Raw genomic sequence first — 22,165 nt, forward strand, 5'->3', positions numbered from 1 at the left:
GGCCTCTCTGGAGCCAATGGAAAAGCTGCCTACACTGCTGGATGTGTTTATAGTTAGTTACTGTTGCCAGGGATCTGCTATTACAGTCTGAACTTTCAGATCCTTCTTCCAACCACTCCACAAGGACACCCTCCTCAGAAGCACCAGCTTCTACCTCTAAGACCTCACCTTAAGATGCAGGTAATATAATATTACACAGTACTAATTCTGCTATTAAAAAATAGAAAAGTTCTTAATCTGTGCCATTCTATTAACTCTTTTTTTTTCAGGCTGAGAATAACTGTCATGTTTATTTTTATAAAATACTGTCTGAATGACCTTTTGGTGGCAAGAATTTAAGAGTGAAGTATAGGAATTAACAAATATGGTAGGGAAAATTATTTAATAATGGAAAAGTATGTTCTTGATATTGAGATTTTTAAAAAGAATACAGAAATGAATTGGATTTCCCCATTGAAACTATTAGTACATCTTTGACTGGCTTATTTCACTTAGGATAATTCTCTCCAGGTCCACCCTGCTGTCTCAAAAAGTAAGATTTCCTTCTTTTTTATGGCTGGATAAAATGTACCACAGCTATTTTATCCACTCACCTACTAATGGGCACTTGGGCTGCTTCCAAATCATAGCTACTGTAAACAACACTGCATATATTCTCAGAAGTAGACTTGCTAGGTCATAGGCAGTTTCATTTTTAATTTTTGAGGAAACTTCAAGTAATTTTTTTTCCACAATGGCTGCACCAATCTGCATTCCTACCAACAATGCACGAGGGACCTTTTTTCTCCACATCTCACCAACAGTTGTTTGTTGGTTTATTGATGATAGCCAATCTGTTAGTATCATACGATTTCACTTACATGTGGAATCTAGTGAACAAAATAAACTAACAAACAAAATGGAGAAAGACTCATGAGTACAGAGAACAGACTGATGGCTATCAGAGGGGAGGGAAGGGGATTGGGGGCTCAGTGAAAAGAAATTAAGCCAAGGAAAAAAAGAAAGACTCATGGGCAAAGACAACAGTATGATGATTGCCAGAGGAAATGGGGATGCAGGGACAAAATGGGGGTAAGTGGTGATAGAAGGAGACTTGACTTGGGGTCATAAACACCCAATACAATATATAGATGAGGTATTACAGAATTATATTCCTGAAACTTATGTAATTTTATTAGCCAATGTCACCCAGTAAATTCAATATAAAAACAAAGAAAGAAACAATTAGTATAGACTCATAGAATATTAAGCTCTCTAATATACCTGGTAGCTTCAGCTTCCTAAAGAATTAGGTGCCCCAAATTTCCTTCATTTGCCAAGAGAAAAGCTTCCTCTGTTTTTCCCTTTTCTCTGAAAAAGTTTGATCTAATTTAAAGTTATCCATCCATTTTAATAAAATGAATACAATTTGTTTCATAGAACAGTAATTCTAAAGCATGCAGTCTACTGGAAGATAAAATACCTATAGCTCTTCTGGTAATATGTTTTTGATGGAGATAGTTAACTTGATTCTCCCACATAAAGTCTTGGATACTTGACAAACCATTGCTCTAATATATTAACTAAAAATGTAATATACTCACATGTACATACATACACACACACACATATTCTCCAAAATCTGTTTCCAGGTTACTCTTGATCATCCATCTAGCTAAAAGTTTCACTAAGGGAAGGAATAGGTCAAAAGGAACCTGTTCAGTAGCCATGTGGCTATTTAAATTGCAATTAAAAATTTAGCTCCTCAGTTCAGGTGCCCTATAGACATGTAATTAGTGACTATTGTTTTAGATGGCACATATATAGAATATTTCAAATATGGTAGAAAGTTCTATTGGACAGCTGTGGTTCATGATTTATTATTATCAAAAGGAACCGGTTAAACACTTTACAGGCAATTAGACTAGCACATTAGAGTTTTTAAATACACATTAGAGTTTTTTTGTTTTTTTTTTTAAAGTTGAGACTTTAATCTGGTAAATGTTATTACACATTTCTACCAGTGATGAGACCTATGATTAATTCACCTGCAGGAAATGTTGAAACAACTGTAGTTACTTACAGTAGCTAGTCTATTTCTTCCACTACTTCTCTGAGCAAGGAAGTTCAGCATGGATACTACACATAGTTCTCTATTAACTTTTCTCCAGGGACAAAGAGTGTCCACACTGCCTTCTGTCTTGAAAACATATGGCTGGATTGGGGAAGGTAAACCACAAAAGAGCAAGAACCTGTCTGAGAGGCATAGTCAAATGATGCCACCAACTCTATTGAAAGAGTGAAATATTTACAACAGGCTAGGCCCGCTTGGGCCAATCACTTACCTTCTCCCTGGCTCATTTTCCCCATCTTCTTCATAAAACAATATGATTGGGGAAGACATGCAGAATGGTTTCTGTGATCCCAATGATTTCTCAAAATGACTATTATCCATACTCTAGCTATAAACCTATAGCTCTCGTCCTCATGCATGCTGCTGCCATGACCATCAATCATGTAGACATGGCTGCATAACCCCTGAAGTCTTTTGCTGTGAGTTAATAAATCGTTAGGACACATCACACACATCACATAGCTCCCCAGAATGTCCATGCCAGTCAGGCATCCCTATTTTTAACTAGAGTGTGCTGCGGGAGTGTTCTGTTGCCGAGTTTCTTTAAACGACTTGAGGATTGCAGTGTCCATACCTCAGATTCTGCAATTTGAAGGTATAAGGATAAAAACAAGTTCTTATTCCATGGGTGGGGCGGGGGGTTATTTGGTTCAAAATTAAAACAGGCACAAGGAGTGGACTCTTCTTCTAGGTTATACTTGAGAATGAAGGACATGAGTATCACTCTTTGACGATGGCTGATACTTTTGAGCTTTGGAGAGTTTTTCTACCTCTAACATTCTTTTTCTGTAGCCTCTCTTTTGCCCTAATTCCACAGAAAGCAGTACAATGATGAAAAATAAATAAGAAGAACTTGGCTTAGTATCTTTATAGTTTATATATATATATATATATATATATATATATATATATATATATATATATATATATTTTAAAACACCTCTGCTTCAGAGCTAGGTAGATCAAGGGTCAAAGACCTGGTGTGTCACTTGCAGAAGGTTACTTAAGCCTCAATTTCCTCATCTATAAAATGTGGGTAACTGCTTCTCCTTTGGAAGGTGATATTCTTTTAGTGCAACACCAAAAGGAAGTTTCTAGTACAATACTTGGCACATGCCCAGAACTTAGTAAAGTGGCTTATTTCTCTCACTTTCCACCTCGTCCATTCATGTCCATTGGAATATCCAAGCCATAAAAGTAAATTCATCTTTTGTCAAGTTCTTAGTATATTTTCCTGAAACAAATACTTAGCCCATGAATAGAGATATCCATGTCACCTTGATAGCTGATAAACGTTTGATAGCTAGCTTTGCCTCAGCTTTGTCATTGTGCATGCCCTCTGGCTATTGTTACTGCACCGGGTGAGGCGACAGGCCCAGGCTTCACAGCATTCCTTTTGGTCATTTTACTGGGCAATGGGGAAGACTCTGAGGAAGCCATTCTGCACATAGGAGCCTACCCCAGGGGAGTCATCCTTCCTCAGGATGACTCAGCCACTGCTACCCATAAGCTTTATCTTAAAACCAGAATCCTGGGGGGCTTTTTAGCAGGGGTTGGCTAACTAGTACCCAATGCCAAATCTGGCCCACTTCCTGTTTTTGTACCAGGGAGCTAAGGAAAATACTACATCTTTGAAAAGTAGAAAAAATAAATAAAGAATTATGTTTCGTGACACATGAAAACAGTATGAAATTCAAATTTTGATGTCCATACTCAAAGTTGTTGGAATACAGCCACTCCCATTCATTTGTATATTATCTATGGTTGCCACAATGGCTGAATTCAGTAGTTGCTGCAGAGGTCATAAAGCCCACAAAGTAATGTATTTACTGCTCGGCCCTGTACAAAGTTTACTGCCCCCTGAGGTAGAGCACAGACATTCTGTCAGCTTCGTGTGGCTTCCACATAGTTCAGTTCCATGTGCCCTTCCACTTGGGCAAGCTCTCTCAGCTCTTCAACCGAGAATGATGATGGCATCTAACTCATGTGGCTTTATGAGAATTAAGCAAATATGTAAAGTGCTTAAAAGAGGATCTAGGACATATTAAATCTGTCTGTTGTTGGTATTATTAGTTGCTACAATTTGTTTTTATGAACTAAAGTAGCAGCTTATCAATTTGCTATCAACAATTACAAAATTGTCATTTGAAGCACCCCAGTAAATAAATTCTTTAGCAATGGGACAGTAGAAAAAAGTCTAAAGTCTACTGAAATGGCAATTAGCATAGTTGCTTATCCACAGAGCTAATTCTGCATTACTTACAGTTATTTTATATTCTATATCCTTCTTTCAAACTTGAGCCTTAAAAGAGCTTATACTCAGCTTTGAATTTAGCCCTCACCATCCATCTATTCCTTATAGTAACTATTTCTGAGGAAACAGGAATTGAAACAGGCCAAGGAACAGAATAAAGAGAGGAGGAATGAATTCACACATACAACTGATCTTTGACAGAAGTAGCAAAAATACACAATGGAAAAAAAGGATTGTTTCTTCAACAAATAGTGCTGGGAAAACTGAATATCCATATGCAAAAGAATAAAATTACACCTTTATTTTACGCCATATACACAATCTGCTCAAAATGAATTGAACACATAAATGTAAGGCCTACAACTGTAAAACTCCAAGAAGAAAACATAGCGAGAAAGCTTCATGACATTGGCCTTGGCAGTGGTTTCATGGCTATGACATCTAAAGCACAGGCAACAAAATAAAAATAAACAAGTGGGACTACGTCAAAGTTAAAAGCTTCTGCACAGCCAAGGAAACAACAGAATGAAAAGGCAACCCATGGAATGGGAAAAAGTATTTGCAAACCATAAATCTGATAAGGAGTTAGTCTCCCACTTATATAAGGCACACCTGCAACTCATTAGAAATAAAACTAATAACCTGATTTAAAAAATGGGCTAAGGACTTAAATAGACATTTCTCCAAAAAGAACTCCAAATGGCCAACATATATATGTGAGAAAGGGCTCAAAGTAATCAGCAAGGAACTGCAGATCAAAGTCACAATGAGATATCACCTAACACCTGTCAGAATGATTATTATTAAAAAAAAAAAAAAAAAAAGTCAACAAGTGTTGGCAAATATGCGGAGAAACTGGAACTCTTGCACCTGTTGTTGAGAATGTGGAATGGTGCAGCCACTATACCATACAATATGGAAGTCCCTCAAAAATTGAAAGTAAAGCTATCGTATGTTCCAGCAATCCCACAATGGGTCCAGCCATATATATATATATATATATATATATATATATATATATATATATATATATATATATATAATCTCCTGTCATATGCTACATGGATAAACTTCAAAGATGCTATGCTAAGTGAAATAAGCCAATCATAAAAGGACAAGCACTGCATGGTTCCAATTATATGAGAAAGAAGATGCCAATCATACAATTAAAGTAGAAAGTAGAAAGGGGCTGGCGTTAGAAAGAGATGTGCAGTGGGTAAGGAACAATGAGGAGTTGTTCAATGGGTATAGAGTTTCAGCCATGCAAGATAAAAAAGGCTCCAGCTTTGGCGGTGGCAGTATCAGGCCAATGGGGTCTTTCTGAGGCGTGATTATTACTAATTGAAAACCTTTCCCAAAACACCACAGTGATGACTTGAAATATAGCACTGGCAATTTTTGACAGTCTCTATGGAAACTGGACTATAACTAAATCAATGAAAGGGTCCTAAAGAATTGGTACAACACTGTGCATGTAGTTAACAATATTCTGCTGTACAATTAAAATTTAGTTAAAAGGGTAGATGTCAAGTGTTCTTACCACACACATACACACACGCGCGCGCACACAAAAAAAGTAGAAATAAAAAACTTCACAGAGGCCAGAGGACTCATAAAATGCCTAATCAACCTCGATGTTTGCTTTGGCATTTGAAAACAGTCATCTACTTTCTGAATCAAACACAAAACAGATAGTAATATAGTTTATTTGATATGAGGGGACAGGGACTATTAGGATTTTTTCCCTCATAATACAGATCTTTCCTTTGTTGGAGTTTGGGGTATCCAAAAAGAGGGTTGCAGGGAATTTATGCAGAAGAGGAAAAAAATGGCCCTAGTGAAAGACCGCCCAGGAACTGGGCATGGAGGAACCCAGTCCACAGGGGTGAACAAGCACAGAATCCCCGCTCCGCAGAGGTTCCCATTTGTTCAATATAGAAGACTCTCAACTTTTCTGCGCAACCTCGACAGCAAATACTGGGAGTTGCTCGTGAATGCATTTGAAAAACGTAAACAAAAAAATCAGGAAAACATTCTGTCAAAAACATTCAATCAACGTCACACTGTTCGACGAGGGTGGGGGGGAAGAAAACCGTGTGAAGGAAAGAAAACCACTCTCTGAATCACCTAGAGGAGTTCCAATCTCTCGCCTCCCTGAAAAAAAAAAAAAATATATCTATATCTATATATATATATAATTTTTTATTATTATTATTATTATTTTTTTTTTACCAGTGCGCTCTTGGCTTGCTCTAAAACTTTCCTTGTACACATAGTCGCTGAGTCATTTCGCCTGATTCACCCAGACACCAATTCAAACTCACTTTCTATGAAAGACCTGGGACTGGCTGCCCCGCCCAGCACCTGCCCTCTGTCCTCCCCGGGCCGCATCCTGTTGCGCCCAGCTTAACCCCCGACGCCAATGCCCCTGGCGAGGAACCGCGCCGCGGGCTTCTCATCAGTGAAACTTGCAACCGCCCGCCCGCCCGGCGCTCCCTGCGCCCAGTTCCAGAAGTTGATCCGTTTCTGCAAAGGCGCTTTCGCATTTGGATGCTTCCACGACGCCTCCTCCCCCAAAAGCACCTAGGAGCTGCCCCGATGCATCCGGCCCCTCCCCCGAGATGCTGCACTCCAATAAAGTTTTTTAACATTAAAAAAAAAAAAAAAAAAGCCAGCAATGAGCCAAAGAGGAAGGAAAAAAGAATTCCCGGGGCCCTGTTGGGGATGCTGGGCTGTACCATTGGTTCCGCGGGGGGCACAGCGCCGGGGGTGACTTACTTCGCGGGTCCTCAGGGCCGCACGGACCTCCGGGGACGCCCGGCCTGAACATCGCCCCTTGAAAGCCCGGGGCGGGCGCGGGGGGCGGGGGCGGAGGCCGCTGCGGGTCCCGGGCGCGCCCCCCCATCCCCGGGCGCGTCCCCCCGCCACGTGGTGCGGTCCGGGCGGGCGGGCGGGCGGTGAGGGCGGCGCGGGGCGGCGGCGGCGCAGTCTGCACCATGGCTTACCCCGGGCACCCTGGGCATCCCGGTGGGCACCCCGGCGGGCACCCCGGCGCCGGCGGCGGGTACTACCCAGGTGGGGTAAGTGCAGCCCGCGCGGCCCTGGGGCACCGGGGACGCCGGGGACCACACTGGGCCACTTTGCCGGGGCGGCTCCCGGCGCCTCCCGCCCCGGCTCCTGCCTGCCCGCTGCCTCGCCCAGCCCTGTCGGCCTGTTGTTCTGGCTCTCTCCTTCCCTCCGTCCCCTTCCGCCTCCCCATGGGTGGATGGGGACCCCCCCAGAAGCCCACCCGCGACTCCGGGCGTGAAATGGCGCAAAGGGGTGTCGGCTTCCTTCCCCCTCCCTCTGTGTTTTTCCTACGAGCTACAGCCATTTTAACCTAGAATGGGCCGGAGATCTACTTCTTCCTTTAAAAGAAAGTCGGGGGGAGACAGGTCAGAAACGATCGCCAGAGTCCAAGGTCCTCCCCCCCGCCCGGAGGAGGGCCCCCTCGCCCCGCGCCCGGGATGCGCGTTGTCCTGGGATCTGTTTCCAAGACAGAATGCTCCCTCCCGGGCAAACAGCCCCACCCTGACACACCTTACCCCGTTCCTGGCTACACCTGTCCCCAAAAGCTTTGAAAACACCACAGGACGCTCTAAAAAATAAATTTAAGTTTGCTTTAAATTGCTTGCCTAGGATGCATGGACTTCAGGAACCTGGAGGTTAAAATGGGGGAGTTAAGTTGCTTCACTTATGCCGATGTCAGGACAGGACCATTCGTTTTGGTCCGAGCCTCCCGTTTGCAAACTCTGCCTGAGTGAGCCTGGAAGGAAGGGGTAGGGGGCTGCAGTTGGGGTCTGTGGCCGTGGGAAGGTCCAGGATGGGAAGGGCGGGCCATCATCGCCCGGCTTTGCACAAGGGCGCCCAGTGGGGAGGGAATGAAACTTGGTTCAGCGGAATAAATGATTCTGAACTTGTGTTTTCTGTGTTCCAGTATGGAGGGGCCCCGGGAGGGCCTACGTTTCCCGGACAAACGCAGGATCCGCTGTATGGTTACTTTGCTGCAGTAGCCGGGCAGGTTAGCTTTTCCCTTTCATATTAAGAATCGTGAGAGTCTGTATTTGTATTAGTCTTTGTTACAGTGGCCAGGAAAAAAGAAATGGCCTTTCCTCTGGAAAAGAATCCCTTTGCTTCTGTCAAAGAAACAAGAGGGGGAACTTCCGAATCTTCAGAACAAATTAGGACAAAGTGTTCCGGTATGGACCTTAGTTCACTTCAAAACTAAACCTGTGGTCCGATTGAATCCTAGAGGGGATTACTGATACCCTTAGAAAATCTGTGAGGTGGAAAGATGTCTTTAGACCTGAGTTGTCAGGGTCCACGGTGGTTTCCAGAAAAGGAATTGCCAAGCTGGTGACCTTAAACCCCTGTTTGTACAATGTAAAGGCTTGATAAGCTAGTAGAATTCTACAGCCAGATTCTAGTGGGTACTTTTTTGGGGTTGAGCTTGAGTGTTCACCAGTTACCCCCTTAGGAAATAGGTATTTATGGTAAAAACCCACCCGCTTCAAAGTAAGAAAGGTACTCCTATCTTCTTACAATCAGGAACTTGATGTTGTGAACAGTTTAGTTTCACTTTGATGGAGGTGCTGTTGCTAGGTCAGCCTTCCTTGTCCTTCTTAGGGGTTGTGGCCTGTTTACCCACAACTTTCACTTCTTTCAATTCTGAGTGGTTTGACAGGTGCAGGAGGACAGTGAGGGGGTCACTTCCCTGGCTCAGGAGGTCACTGTGTGTGGTCAGAGTGCTGTAGGTACAGCCCAGATATATGCAGAGGCATTCACTCATATAAATTCAATTAGCTTTGTTTGTTTATTTTGTTTTGTTTTAATTTCTTTATTGATTATGGAGTCATATAATTGTCCTCATCCCCCCATTCCCATCCCAAACCCCTCCCCATGTAAGTTTGTTTTGATCAAAAGCTAGAACTAACACCGCCTTAATGTGCGAACGCCGTAGAAACATGGGATAAAAGCCTAAGACCACGTTTTAGAACAGCACTCTAAGAAACTCAGTTTGAGAAATCGAGTGGAAAATTGAGTCTAAAACGGAAAGAGCTTCCCTTGACGTATCTCCTTCATCTGTTAATGATCCGTATCTTTGAAACCACAAGACACAGCAAAGCTCGAGACTCACATTCTTAGATTGCCTGAGCGTCCAGCCCTGAAAGTGACCCCACCTGCTTAGCTTTCACAGCCTGGCCTGTGTCAGCAGAGCCCCAGCCTTTCCAATTGTTGACCCTCCTCCCCATTTAGATCTTATAATACCTATGGACTTGAGGAATTTAGGTGTTTGGTTTTTAAATCCCTTAAAATAACATATACCTGGCTTCCGGTCTAGGCACGGGGAGCCTGTATCTTTCATATATATATATAGTTATGATCTGAAGACACCATGCACCACACTATAAGCAATGTGTACAGGAAGGTCTCTCTGAATCATGCCTTTCATTTAATGATGTCAGCTCTGTACCCTGCTTTCCCCTACCAAAAAGGCTAGAGTAAGGATTTAAGCAGCTACATAAATTATTTTATTTCAAAATGCTTAACTCCGGCACTTTCCTAGCTCAGAGGGGAGTCAAGAGAAGTTCAAGTAAGAAACTCCTTTTTTTCATTCACTTGAAAATATCAAGTATCAATGGAAGAAACAGAATTCACCTCAGTCTTTTAATAAGAGGGGAACCTTACACTTGAGAGTGTTTGTGCCAAACCTAATTCAGGAATTTAAAGGAAATGATGAAACGGTATTGGTAACAATGGAGTACAGGTGTAAGCAGCTTTCTGACTTCGTTAATTCTTGTGTAATAAATATTTAAAGTAGTCTGAAATTGATATTTAAAAATGCATTTTTTTGTTTGTTATGGCCCTAATTATCCATTTGTGGAAGATTTGCCTTTTATCATACAATCATTTTTGGAAGTAGGATGAAGAGAAGAATGCCTATTTTTGAAACGTATTTCTTTTTAAAAAATGTCATGTATGATAGTAACTCATTTTCTTGGTTATTATTGATACATTGAATACTGAAAGTACACAGAGAACTGGACGGTACATATGACTATTGTGATTTCTCTTCCCATTTTTGTTTTCAAAAGGATGGACAAATAGATGCTGATGAACTGCAGAAATGCCTGACAGAGTCGGGCATCGCCGGGGGATACAAACGTAAGTGGACAGCCCCAGAGTTTCTCCTGACGTGCACTTGCCTTTAACATTTTAGCTGTCGCCTATGATTACAGCCTTCAAGGAAACTGAGTTTTCCCGATCCTGCAACATTTAGAATTTCAAAAGCTAAATTCCGTTTATTATTTCAAAGTGTGAATGTGAATGCAGTGCTTAATAATAAGTCATTTCACACCACCTGCCGATTGAGTGGGTTTCTTAGATTTGAGTTCCGTATAACTGGGTTCACAGTTCCCGTGTTCTCCTTCACAGCGGGCGAGGTAAGTGCTGAAATGAAACCTTCCAGCTTAGGTGTCTTTAAGGACAGGAGAATGTCCCGCCTATAGAAAAGTTTCATGAGGTTTTTTTTTTTAAGCAAAATGTTGAGGACATGCTGGAAGCAAAATCCCAACAAATGGAGAAAATGCCCCAGGGATGGGCAGTTTTGTAGTTTCTCTTATGGATTAGGAATCAAGGGGGCAAACGTAAGAAAGGTACATGGAGTCCATGGGTGGTAGGTTAAGGAGGCAGGAGAAAACAAAGTGGGGACATCTCTAGGGTTGGTTAAAGGGCAGAATGGAGAAGCACATGGTGGGTACAGGACGGTTAATAATTAGCATCCGTATAGCACGTAGAGCTGGTATGTGGGGAATTAGGTTACAATGAGTGCTGTGTCTTGTGCTCTGGTGCCGGAGGCTGTGCCTTCCAGGGCTAGGGGAAGAAAATTACTGGCATTTCAAAGCTATGTTATCCCAGATGCATCGGAGTGAACTGGGCGCACTCAGTGTAAAGATTGACCTTTGTGAAGGAAGATACAGGCCTGGGATGTGATTACCCCCAGGGCTGGCCCAGGTAGGAATTTATGACCAGGCTATCCTGTGTGGTCACTTTTGGTCACTGAGTGTGCCAGGCCGGCCATGTGGCTCCCTGGCAGCTTGTGATGGTCCCTTTTTCGTGCACAACAGCGAACGTGTACTATTTGCCAAGAGCTTACTCTGTCCCGAGCCTGGTGGCATTGAGGGCGTTGAGTGGCTTGGTCCCCTAGTGGCCGGCCTGCCCTCCTGGTTCTGAGTGGCGGGTTCTGTCATCCACCCCTGGCCGTCAAAGAGCCAGGTCTGCATTCCTGTCTCAGCATGCTGCTGGCAACACGAATATTTGCCATGGCTTTCCCGGGTCTTTCCTCTTCCACTTCAGAGAATGTGTTTGGGCTGAGACATGGCCTTCCTAACTTCTAACTCCGTCCACAAGTCCTCCTTCCCCTCCTGCACAGCTCCTCACAGTGCTTATAACTTAGCGCTCACTCCACTGCCCTTCCCTTTGAGCTCTGCCTCAAGGTGCAGATAGGGAAGCATTGCAAAGAGGTTGCCTCCTGTCTAGGGGTTCTTTTTATATTTTTATTTTTTTATTGATTTATTTATTTTTTACAGAGAGGAAGGGAGAGGGATAGAGAGTTAGAGACATCCATGAGAGAGAAACATCTATCAGCTGCCTCCTACAAACCTACTGAGGATGTGTCTGCAACCAAGGTACATGCCCTTGACTGGAATCGTACCCGGGACCCTTAGGTCGCCAGCCCAACGCTCTATCCACTGAGCCAAACTGGTTAGGGCCTGACCAGGGGTTCTCATGCCCCCACACAGCTCTTTTCAGATCAGCTCTGGGCCATGACAGATAACCGGGTACATGATAGTGTCCAGACTGAGGTGCCTTAGCTGCCAACTTCTTTGCCGGTTGTTCATTGAGGCAGAACATCAAATCGAAGCCCCCACTGCCTGGGAAACTGTGCTTTAAAATTCCCGAACGAAAATGCACGCCTGAGGATTTGTAGTTACACGTTTTTTGCTGTTTGACACAGCGTATTTACGAGTTGGCTCTCTTTCTAGCCTATTTGCATTTCTGGTTTTATCCTTTGTTTCATGTGCCATCAATCTCCTATTAATATGTCCTAGTTGGGGGAATTTGCACAAAGGAGGAAGCTTTTACATTTCTGCCATTTAATCTGATCCTACACAAAAGAAGCACCTTCCAGATGAGGGGCTTTTTTTTTTTTTTTTTTTTTTTTTTTTTTTTTTTTTTTTTTTTTTTTTTTGAGGCAGTACTTGTACATTGTTAACTGTTAACGTCAAGCGGCTGAGGCTCAAGAACAGACAGTCTAATGACAGGGTTTACCCAGGGGAGCGCACACTGTTGTTCCACACACGCTCAGTAGAAGAGGTGCGGTAGGCTGTAAATCTGACTCACCCAGTGGCCTGTACATCCTCGGAGAGCAGTCCTTGTAAAAATAGCATCTGAGAAAGTCGTGCTTCAGGGTGTGGCTTTAGAGAGGACATTTCCTGAGTCATCGGAACCCTGTGAGCTCAGGAGGTGGTATTCCCTGAGTCACCGGGACCACGTGATGGGCTCCGTGGGCTCACTCCCCTCATCTGGTGGGGGGGGGGGGGGGGGGGTTGTCCCGAACCGCAGAGCCATCTTACGTGACAGCTGTCAGAGCCAGTTTTGTAATACAGAAACAACACATTCACTTGACTATCAATCAACAGCTGGTTCGCTAGTTTTTTGTCCAATCCTATTTTTCTTTCTTTTCCCTAAATTTAATGTCAGGCTCTGAATGGCAGCCTCCTACCTCACATAGCCTGACCTCTGTTCACACATAATAAGATTACGTGTGGAACCAGGTAAACACGCTGGCGAGAATTGTGTTAAAGAAGAGCGCTCTGGAGTAAGATGCAATGAGGACTTCGATGCTCCTTCCTAGTAAGAGAGGCTTTGTAGAAACAGTAGCATTTAGGCCAAACCTTTATATCAAACCCAGCTTCCTCACCGAAACAGCACAGGCGGGGGGGTGAGGGGGTCGACTCCAGCCCAGTGCCTGCAGGCGCCTTTGTGACCCGTGTAATAGGAAGCGGCCACACCTAGAGGTGGAGCTGATGAGGGCAGTGGTTCATCTCTAAGACAGTCACTCAGCTTCTGTGTTTGCCTCGTGTGTCGCTGTTCCTCTGGGCAGCAGAGAAACGGCTGGAGGCAGGGCCCTCCTGCGAGGTGTGTTACCCTGTGGATTCCTCCTGGAAGAAAAGGTGTGTGAGCCGTGCTAGCAGAATGGACTGGAGAAGGAGAGGAAAGGTACAATGACAGAGAAGATGATTTTGCAACTATGTAAAAACGGAATTCGCAACAGAAGCTTTCTCCGGAGGGGAAATACAAGTAATACTGAGCGAGAGTTTCCTCACCCGAACTGATTAGACATCAGCATTCTAGTCCCTAGAGCGGTCTGGAATAGGGGATTTTTCTGTTCCGTTTTGTTCACTGCCCATCACATTCCCTTCCTTTGTAAACCTCACACAAAAAAGACCAGATTTCTGTTCTTTCTAAAACAACTCTAACATGTCACTCTCCTCTAAAAATCTGAAGTAGCTCCTTGATGCCTAAAAATAAAAGCTAAACCGTTTAGCAGGAACTCAAGGTAGGGTAGCCTCATTGAAAGGTACCTACTTCCTCCCACTTCCTTTGACTGCCCCAGACTTTCCTGCATCTTTGCTTGGATCCTAGCTGTATTTGGCTGTATCCTAGCTGTATTTGGCTGTCACCAAATGTCCCCCATCTTTCTGTCATTCACGGATTGGCCTAAATGCTGCTGTTTCTACGAAGCCTCTCTTACTAGGAAGGAGCATCTAAGTCCTCATTGCATCTTACTCCAGAGCGCTCTTATTTATTAACACAGTTCTCGCCAGCATGTTTACCTGTTTCTGTATATAATCTTATTGTGTATGAACAGAGGCCAGGCTATTTGAGGTAAGAGGCTGCCATTCAGAGCCTGACATTAAATTTAGGGAAAAGAAAGAAAAATAGGATTAGACAAAAAACTAGCAAACCTGCTGTCAAGGAGGAGCAGTCATAAATCATCCCTGCCTTCCTGCTCACAGTGGTGGATGGAATACGTTGTGGTTCGTTCTGGTTGAATTGAACTCACTGTGTTACAGTTTCAAAGGGAAGGAAGTACATAATATTTTTAAAAGACTATACTATGGAAAACGTTAAGCTTATCCAAGATAGAGATAATTATACAGTGAGCTTCTCTGTACCCATCTCTCAGCTTCAACAGTTATCGCTGTACGGCCATTGTTTCAACGCTAACACTGCCCCGTTTCTCGTGAAGCAGAAGTGTGTAAATCATATTCCGAATTAATTTGAATGTATCTAATGCAATGTGAATTTTTGAAATTGTATTAATAGGTATGCCCTTTCCTTGATTTAACAGCTTTTAACCTGGAGACCTGTCGGCTTATGGTTTCCATGCTGGATGTATCCTTTACCTGCATTGCTGTTTGGAGTATTTTTTCTTGTCACAAAAATTCCTCCCTAAAGGGATTCCTCTAATAATGAATACATGGGAAACAGCGGTAAATCTCTCTCTCTCACACACACACACACACACACACACACACACACACACATATATATATATATATATATATATATATATATATATATATATATAAAATCCTTAGCTTTTAAGATGGAAATTGGAGAAAGGAAGGGAGCTTAGTAAGATGTCGATTGTTCAAGAATTCAGCGAAGCAGCCAAGGAGAGCAGAGTAGAACTCAGAGTGTCAGGGAAGCTTTCTCGCTTCAGCAGTGATTGTTCTGTGCGACTCGCAGCTGACCTTCAAGCCGTGGAGCTTTCACAGCACAGTTGTTGGACTCAGTTTAGCAAGTCCTGACCCTAGGGTACCTTCCATCCCACCTCACCTGCTAAAGTGAAAACTGTAGCTCTGGGAGGGCTCACCCAGGGAGTGTGAGGCCCCACGAGGGCCCTAGGACAGAAGGGTGAGCTGCATAGCCTAGGGCAGTGGTGGGCAAACCGTGGCTCGAGAGCCACATGCGGCTCTTTGGCCCCTTGATTGTGGCTCTTCCACAAAATGTCACATACAGTGCGATTGAAACTTCATGGCCCATGCGCAGAAGTTGGTTTTCGGCTCTCAAAATAGATTTCAATCATTGTACTGTGGATATTTGGCTCTGTTAGTTTGCCGACCACTGGCCTGGGGCATCCAGAAAGGGCAACCAGTTCCAGTAACAAGAGTGCTTTTTACTTGTTGCTTTGCAATGACCATCCCATTTCCTTGTAATTCTATCACATAGATTATCTTTTCTCCCACCATGAAAAGGTGGACTCAGCCCTTTTCCCAGAGGCCCTGGGACATGTTTAACCCTTGTAGCAGAAAGAACATTGAATTTCCTTATCCTTGATCTTTGATTTAATCATTAGAAAACATTGCCCTAAAAAAAGATGCTCTGAATCCTTAATGACAGCTCAGAGAGATCTGTCAGGCACCATGGGTTTCAGTGAATTTAAGGAGCTCTGGTCTGTACTGAACGGCTGGAGACAGCACTTCACCAGTTTTGACAGCGACAGGAGTGGCACCGTGGATCCTCAAGAGCTGCAGAAGGCCCTGACAACCATGGGTGGGTATGGGGAGGAGTCTGTTTTTTTCTTTTTTAATTTCCAAATCTTCTGTATTCTAGTAGTATTGTGTATTAAATACCCTCAGTCTTAAAATGTTGTGCTTGATTATTTTTAATGATCATTCTGCCATCCTTTAACTTTTTTGGCTGGACGAATTTTCTTCCATTCAGGATTTCGGTTGAGTCCCCAGGCCGTGAATTCAATTGCAAAGCGATACAGCACCAATGGGAAGATCACCTTCGACGACTACATCGCCTGCTGTGTCAAGCTGCGTGCCCTGACAGGTGTGTTCTCTGAGATGGTGGCGTCCCCGTGGGTCAGGAAGACATGCCTTTTTATGACCTTTCACTTCTCAGTGCTTCTACACTTTTATTGTCCTCATCTTTTTTTTTTTTTCTCCTAACATAAGTGGCTTTTTAACATTTCTATGAACCTCATCTAGCAGAATTATTTTTTCAGATTTTTTTTCAGATTTGTACGAGCTGCCAAAACAACAACAAAAAAACCCTAACAAAATTTTACTGAAATGTTCCAAAACATGACAAACTAATTTTTTGACCAGAGTATCCTGTGATGTCTCCCTAGTAGTATGTGAAATATCTGAAAAGAGTGAATTACTCATTTGTAGTTCTCATTCTCATTTCCTCTTATGGAAAGTAATTTAAAATAGTGGTCATCGTTTCAGGTATATTTCTTAAACGATGAGACATCAATAATCTATACATTTCTATTCCCTCTGTTTTTTTCCTTTTGTATATATTTTCTTGTTCCATTACTTTTTACTCTTTTTTAATATCGGGTTTTATGATTTTTTATTGATCCTAAACAAAAATTTGAGAGACTTTTTTTTTTTTTTTTTTTTTTTTTAAGCAAATCCTTGTCAACAGGGCAGAGAGCTCAGGTGGAATATTTTATCACAGCCCATTTGCCATAGTACATACACCACCTCTTTCCCAGTTAAGCAATATCTGTGACAGTAAGAACTTTGAAATCTATGCTTTCATCAAAATGAAGAAATGGCCTCAGAAGCCGCACAGCTTTTACTGACTTTGGGATAAAGTGTTTTCTTCCAGCTCCGCACTGAAAGAGACAGACAGATGGCCGACCTCTGCACATTGTATTACTTTGTCTTTTTATTCATACAGTTGGCTTCTTTGCTTTGGTGTTTCGGTTATTTTGGCTGGTTGTACAATTTAAATGATACTGCAGTGTGAACCGAAAGCCAAAATAATTAACTATTTTGAGTTCAAATTATATATATATATATATATATATATATATATATATATATATATATATATATATATTTTTTTTTTTTTTTTTTTTTTTTTTTTTAATTTACTGTCTTGTTTTACAGATAACTTCCGAAGGCGGGATACTGCTCAGCAGGGTGTTGTGAATTTCCCCTATGATGATGTAAGTCTCAGTAAATTCAGAACTGAGTAGCTGCAGAAAATGCACACCAAATGGGATGCCCTTTAAAGTTAACTGTTAGGAGCATCTTAAGGATGTCAGAGTGATCCAGGCTTCAATGATGAGGGACTACCATTCAAAATCAGTAATTTCATTTATTATTCATCTTACCCATAGAACACCGTTTGCTGTGTATTAAAAAGGCCTGGGTCAAAGCCCAGCTTGTCCCATTCTGGCTGGGTCACGCGGGCAGGTTTCTGCACTGCTCTGAGCCTGTGAGGGAAGAGGAGGAAGTAATGCCTTTTTCACCCGGCTGTTGTGAGATTTCAATCAGAAATGTCCTTGAAAAGCATCGTGCAAGTGTTGTATCTGCCTTTGCCTTCATCTCAGTCAGTGAGAAGGAACTTTCAGAGCTCAGGGCACTAGGTGACAGCCCCATGTCCTTCAAGGAGAACATCAGGCACAAACTCCAGGGTTTCTGAAACAGCCACGCTAAATGAGGAGGGATAAGGCCTTCGCCAGCGTGAAGGCACCCAAGGGCCATCTTTGATTGCATTCATTCACTGGATAGACTTACCAGAGCTAGGGAGATGCTTAGTTGTTTCTCCTTTTTTTTTTTTGCTTTAAAGCCATTGATTTTTTTTAATTGTGTTTAGAATAAAGTCACTGTGATAACTGAATGCAGCTCAGCAGCTGCTGCACGTATGGGTGCACTTTACAAAGGCTTGTGTGTAATTGTTTATTTCTTCCACTCAAAGATGTGTTCTCTTTCACGTGCAACTTCTCAGGTGACAGTCCTGTCACTGTTTCCAAAGGAGGCAGCCTATGGAGTGGAAAGTGCACAGCCTCTGGTCTCAGAGGGGGGCCACTTAAGAGATACCTAGACCTCTTGCTCCTTAGCTTCCTTTCCCCTGAGATGGGGGTGGTCGGCGGGGCCTTGCGGGAATGCTGTGTGGATTAGCAGTGCACGGTCCTCACAGGTATGAGAAGACTGAAAGAGAAAATGGGTAAAAAGCCCCGTCTGTTGGTGTGTATTTAGTGGCAGAGCAAGCAAATGCTTCACAGCACACGCTGATGCTTCTGAGCTGGGTCTGAACTGCAGGAGGCTCCGAGCTGTTTCTGTGCACACATACACTCGCATGCTACCATTCCAGTGATTGATTAAGCAGATGGGAAGGGAGTATAAACTGTTTTAAGGAGCTCCGTGAGAGTAACGGGGTAATCCTGTGCAGTTTGGAGGTCTCCATGTGATAGGAATGTGTAAGCTGAGTTGTTATTTCTATTTGTGAGTAGGAACCTTTGGCCATGCCCATTTCTTGAGTCTTAGGTCGTATTTGGAATTTAAATAGTAATTCTATATACCCTGGAGTAAGCTCTGAGGTGAGCTTTGATGTGAGAAACCCATTGGATTTTCTTTTTTAACCCTCCCCTAAGGATGTTGACTGATTTTAGAGAGAGAGGGAGGGAGAGAGGGAGAGAAACATCAATGTGAGAGAAACATGGACCATTGCCTCCTGTACAACCAGGATCGAGTCTGTAAACATTTGATGTAAGGGGACGACACTCCATCCCACTGAGCAGCCTGGCCCGGGCACCCATCGGATTTTATATTAGACTGCTTTCCTCAAAGAAATGAGCCTTTCCATACATCATTTACTTTTATTTTATAAAGGATTTTTTAAATCCATTAATTTGAACTAGAATACGGAAGTGTAAGTTGCATGGACATACGTTAGAGTGTGTACGTGTAAGAGGTCTGTGTGGTAATGCTGGCTTTTCTCTTTCAGTTCATCCAGTGTGTCATGAGCATTTAACTCCGGAGGGCGCCGTGTGAACGGGATCGACATTCCAGCGGGCGCACTGGCTTTTGGCTCGCCTTCAGAAACGCGTGTAAACTTGCTTCACCGCTTTTCCTTAACAGCTGTTGTAAAGGTTTATTACTGTATGTACCTCTGAAGTTGCTGTTTTCAGTTTAGATAATAAATTCTCTGGAATTTTTATTAGGCTAAGATCAGTTCTGTTAACCATTTAGAACTTCCTTGAGCCATTGTTCTGTCTTATTTTCTTGTTAACCCTGTTTTATGTGAAGTTAGGTGTGCAGAATGTGTGAGGCACGTTGTATACTTTTCACAGTAGGATACTAAAACCTTCTCATCAGGCGGCAGCTGCTGTCATTCCTCCCCTAGATGGGCTTTTGCGTGGTATGGAAGCTTTATGTAGCGCATATTCTTTTTCTGTTTTGTTTTGTTAATCCTCACCCGAGGATTTTTTTCCCCCATTGACTTTTAGAGAGTGTGAGAGGGAGGGGGAGAGACAGAAACATTGATGTGAGAAAGACACATCAATTGGTTGCCTCCCACACATGCCCCAACAGGGTTGGGGAACAAGCCTGCAACCAAGGTAGGTGCCCTTGACCAGAATCGGCACCCGGAACCCTTTAATCCTTGGGCCAACACTCTAACCTCTGAGCCAAACCAGCGAGGGCTGTGTGGAGTATTCTTATGTTTTATACCTAAAGTGATGCAAAAAAAGAAACTATGGTAATCCATGTCAGAGTTCATCTTGGTAGAAACTTTAAGGCTTAAGGCCTACAGATGTTTTGATTGATAGTCATATGAATGGATGGGTACAGGGGTGATTATTTCCTGCCTCTTGAAAACCTACTGAATAATCTGAATGGCAAATACTGTCTGTTACCGAGACCTTCGTCATCATCCATGCAGGCCTTTGTTAACCATACTTAAAAACCTTGTACATTCTGAGCTTGACTGTGTAAAAAAGAAAATTAACAGGAAAAAAAACTAAGGGAGTATATGAAACTATGAGCTATGATTGTTTTTGGCTAACAGCATTCTAGGTGATTAAACTTCCTTTATACGTTTCAGTATCTTCCAAGCTTTCTATAATGTGTGTGCTTTCCCTTTAAAAGCAGATGTTAATTTTTTAAATATTGATACTTTCATTTTGATATGCCTTGTGTTCACACTGACATTAAAAAATGTACACAACGAGGGGTCTGGAAATGGTGTTCCGACATGTTGCGGTGACTGCCACTGGGAGTCAGGATCGCGCGCTCATTTCCTCCTTCCCGCTGCTTTCCCAGGTGTCCTCCCATCAGCAGGCGTCACGGTGTAGTGGAGGGCTTTTTAGAAAAGCTTTGAAGCATGTCCTCCCAAGTAAGGTCTGGATTCCAATGCTACCTGTGCCTCTGCCCGTGGATGTGGTTCGACCGCGTTAGGCCCTCTCAGAGCCTGTTTCTACATCTTTGAACAGGGATTAGCTGTTACCTCTGGGATAAGTGACTGGAAAAAGTGTGTTGGTACAATAAACACCAATAATATTTCTGTTTCTTAAATTTAAAGCCTGGCTGGTTTGCTCTTTTTTTTTTTTTTTTTTTTGCAAGAGAGCTTAGTCTAGAATAATAAACGTGTAACATGCTAATTAGACAGGACAGCCGACCGACTTTCCAGATCTCCTTCCGGACGACCTTCCGGAGGAAGCCAGGGCTATGAGGGCCGGGGCAGCTGCTGCAGTGCTAGGCCTGAACCCCTTGCTTGAATTTCATGCATCGGGCGTCTAATCAACCTAGCCTATTTTCTCCCTGCCCGCAGAACACGGGTCTCATTCTGGGGCACAACGTGACAACTATCTTCCTAATGCCAACCAATGAAAATAAAAAAATTTGTAAGCATCATTAGTTACATTTCACTAGTTGTTTGTGTGTGTGTGTGTGTGTGTGTGTGTGTATATATATATATATATATATATATATATACACACATACATATTCATTTATATACATTTATTCAGCCCTAACTTACATATTTATGTCAAGTACTCACACCTGGTCTACATGTTACACTGTGAGGCAGTTGCTCAGAGTGGAGCAAAAGTACCTTTACAGTTGTTCATATGGAAAATAATACTAGAATAAACTTCTGCATACTCACACCATAAACCTACTTTTGCCCAACCCTGTATTATGTGGTGAGTATAGGTTTCACTACAGATAGACTGTCTGAGGCACAAAGCTTGGCTAGATCCTGAGCTGCCAGAGAAGGGCCAGAGAGCTCAGAGGACCAGGAGGCAGGGAGCATCAGTCCAGGGCCCGCTGTTTGCTTCAAACTCACCAGGATCCTCTGGGGAATTTGCAGTCTAAGGAAGGGCTGTTTTCTGGATGCCTAAGGTGGTAAGGAAGAAGGCCGTTGCCGACTCAAGGTGATGGGCCATATGTAAAGCATCCGAGAGCTTGGATGAGCCCCAAGGTGATCTCAGCTGCCATGGTTCTGAGTTTGTCTTTGGTTAAGTGTGAAAGGATACAAGACCATGTCTCTGAAATACTCAATTCGGTTTTAATTATTGAATCCTTGAAGCAAGTCTCCATAGCTCTCCCACTTTTACTCTCTTTTCGAAAGCATGGAGCCCAGCCTTCAGCATGTCCCTGCCTTCGAAAGTTTCCTTCCCCTTGAGGAATTTGACATCTACATCTCCTTTCTTTAATTACAGCCAAAGTCTTCATTACCAGTGAATCTCGTGTTGCCTTATTTCTATTTTATGTTGGGTTCCATGTCTCATTCATTATATACTTCCAGGGCGGCCTCTCCCGCTTCTTCACAACTGTCTCTTGGTCTGCTTTTCTGGTAAAGCTGTTAGGTCAAACCTGCACACTTCAGTTATTTGGAGAATTAAGTTCCTCCAGTCACCCCGACGAGATTTAATT

The 22,165-nt window shown here is 43.0% G+C and overlaps 1 protein-coding gene and 1 non-coding gene across 3 annotated transcripts; both read left to right on the forward strand.

Annotated features, from left to right (window-relative positions):
• The first annotated feature begins 58 nt into the window (after positions 1-58).
• Positions 59-20,454, forward strand: SRI (sorcin). 2 transcript variants are annotated; one of them, XM_045578481.1, is made up of 8 exons: positions 59-180; positions 8,344-8,427; positions 10,502-10,571; positions 14,824-14,867; positions 15,884-16,031; positions 16,203-16,316; positions 17,390-17,448; positions 19,233-20,454. In XM_045578481.1, exons 1-8 carry the CDS (start codon positions 175-177, stop codon positions 19,257-19,259), a joined length of 552 nt encoding a protein of 183 aa, XP_045434437.1. In that variant the 5' UTR covers positions 59-174; the 3' UTR covers positions 19,260-20,454. The 2 variants fall into 2 exon arrangements, with proteins under 2 accessions (XP_045434437.1, XP_036285415.1); XM_036429522.2 differs by lacking the exon at positions 59-180 and adding an exon at positions 7,289-7,447.
• On the forward strand, positions 5,650-5,784 carry LOC118714659. Its single transcript, XR_004986651.1, has one exon. It is a non-coding gene; the product is annotated as a U4 spliceosomal RNA (small nuclear RNA).
• Positions 20,455-22,165: the final 1,711 nt, after the last annotated feature.

Source organism: Pipistrellus kuhlii, unplaced genomic scaffold (genome assembly GCF_014108245.1).
Source record: "Pipistrellus kuhlii isolate mPipKuh1 unplaced genomic scaffold, mPipKuh1.p scaffold_m20_p_10, whole genome shotgun sequence".
NCBI lineage: Eukaryota > Metazoa > Chordata > Mammalia > Chiroptera > Vespertilionidae > Pipistrellus > Pipistrellus kuhlii.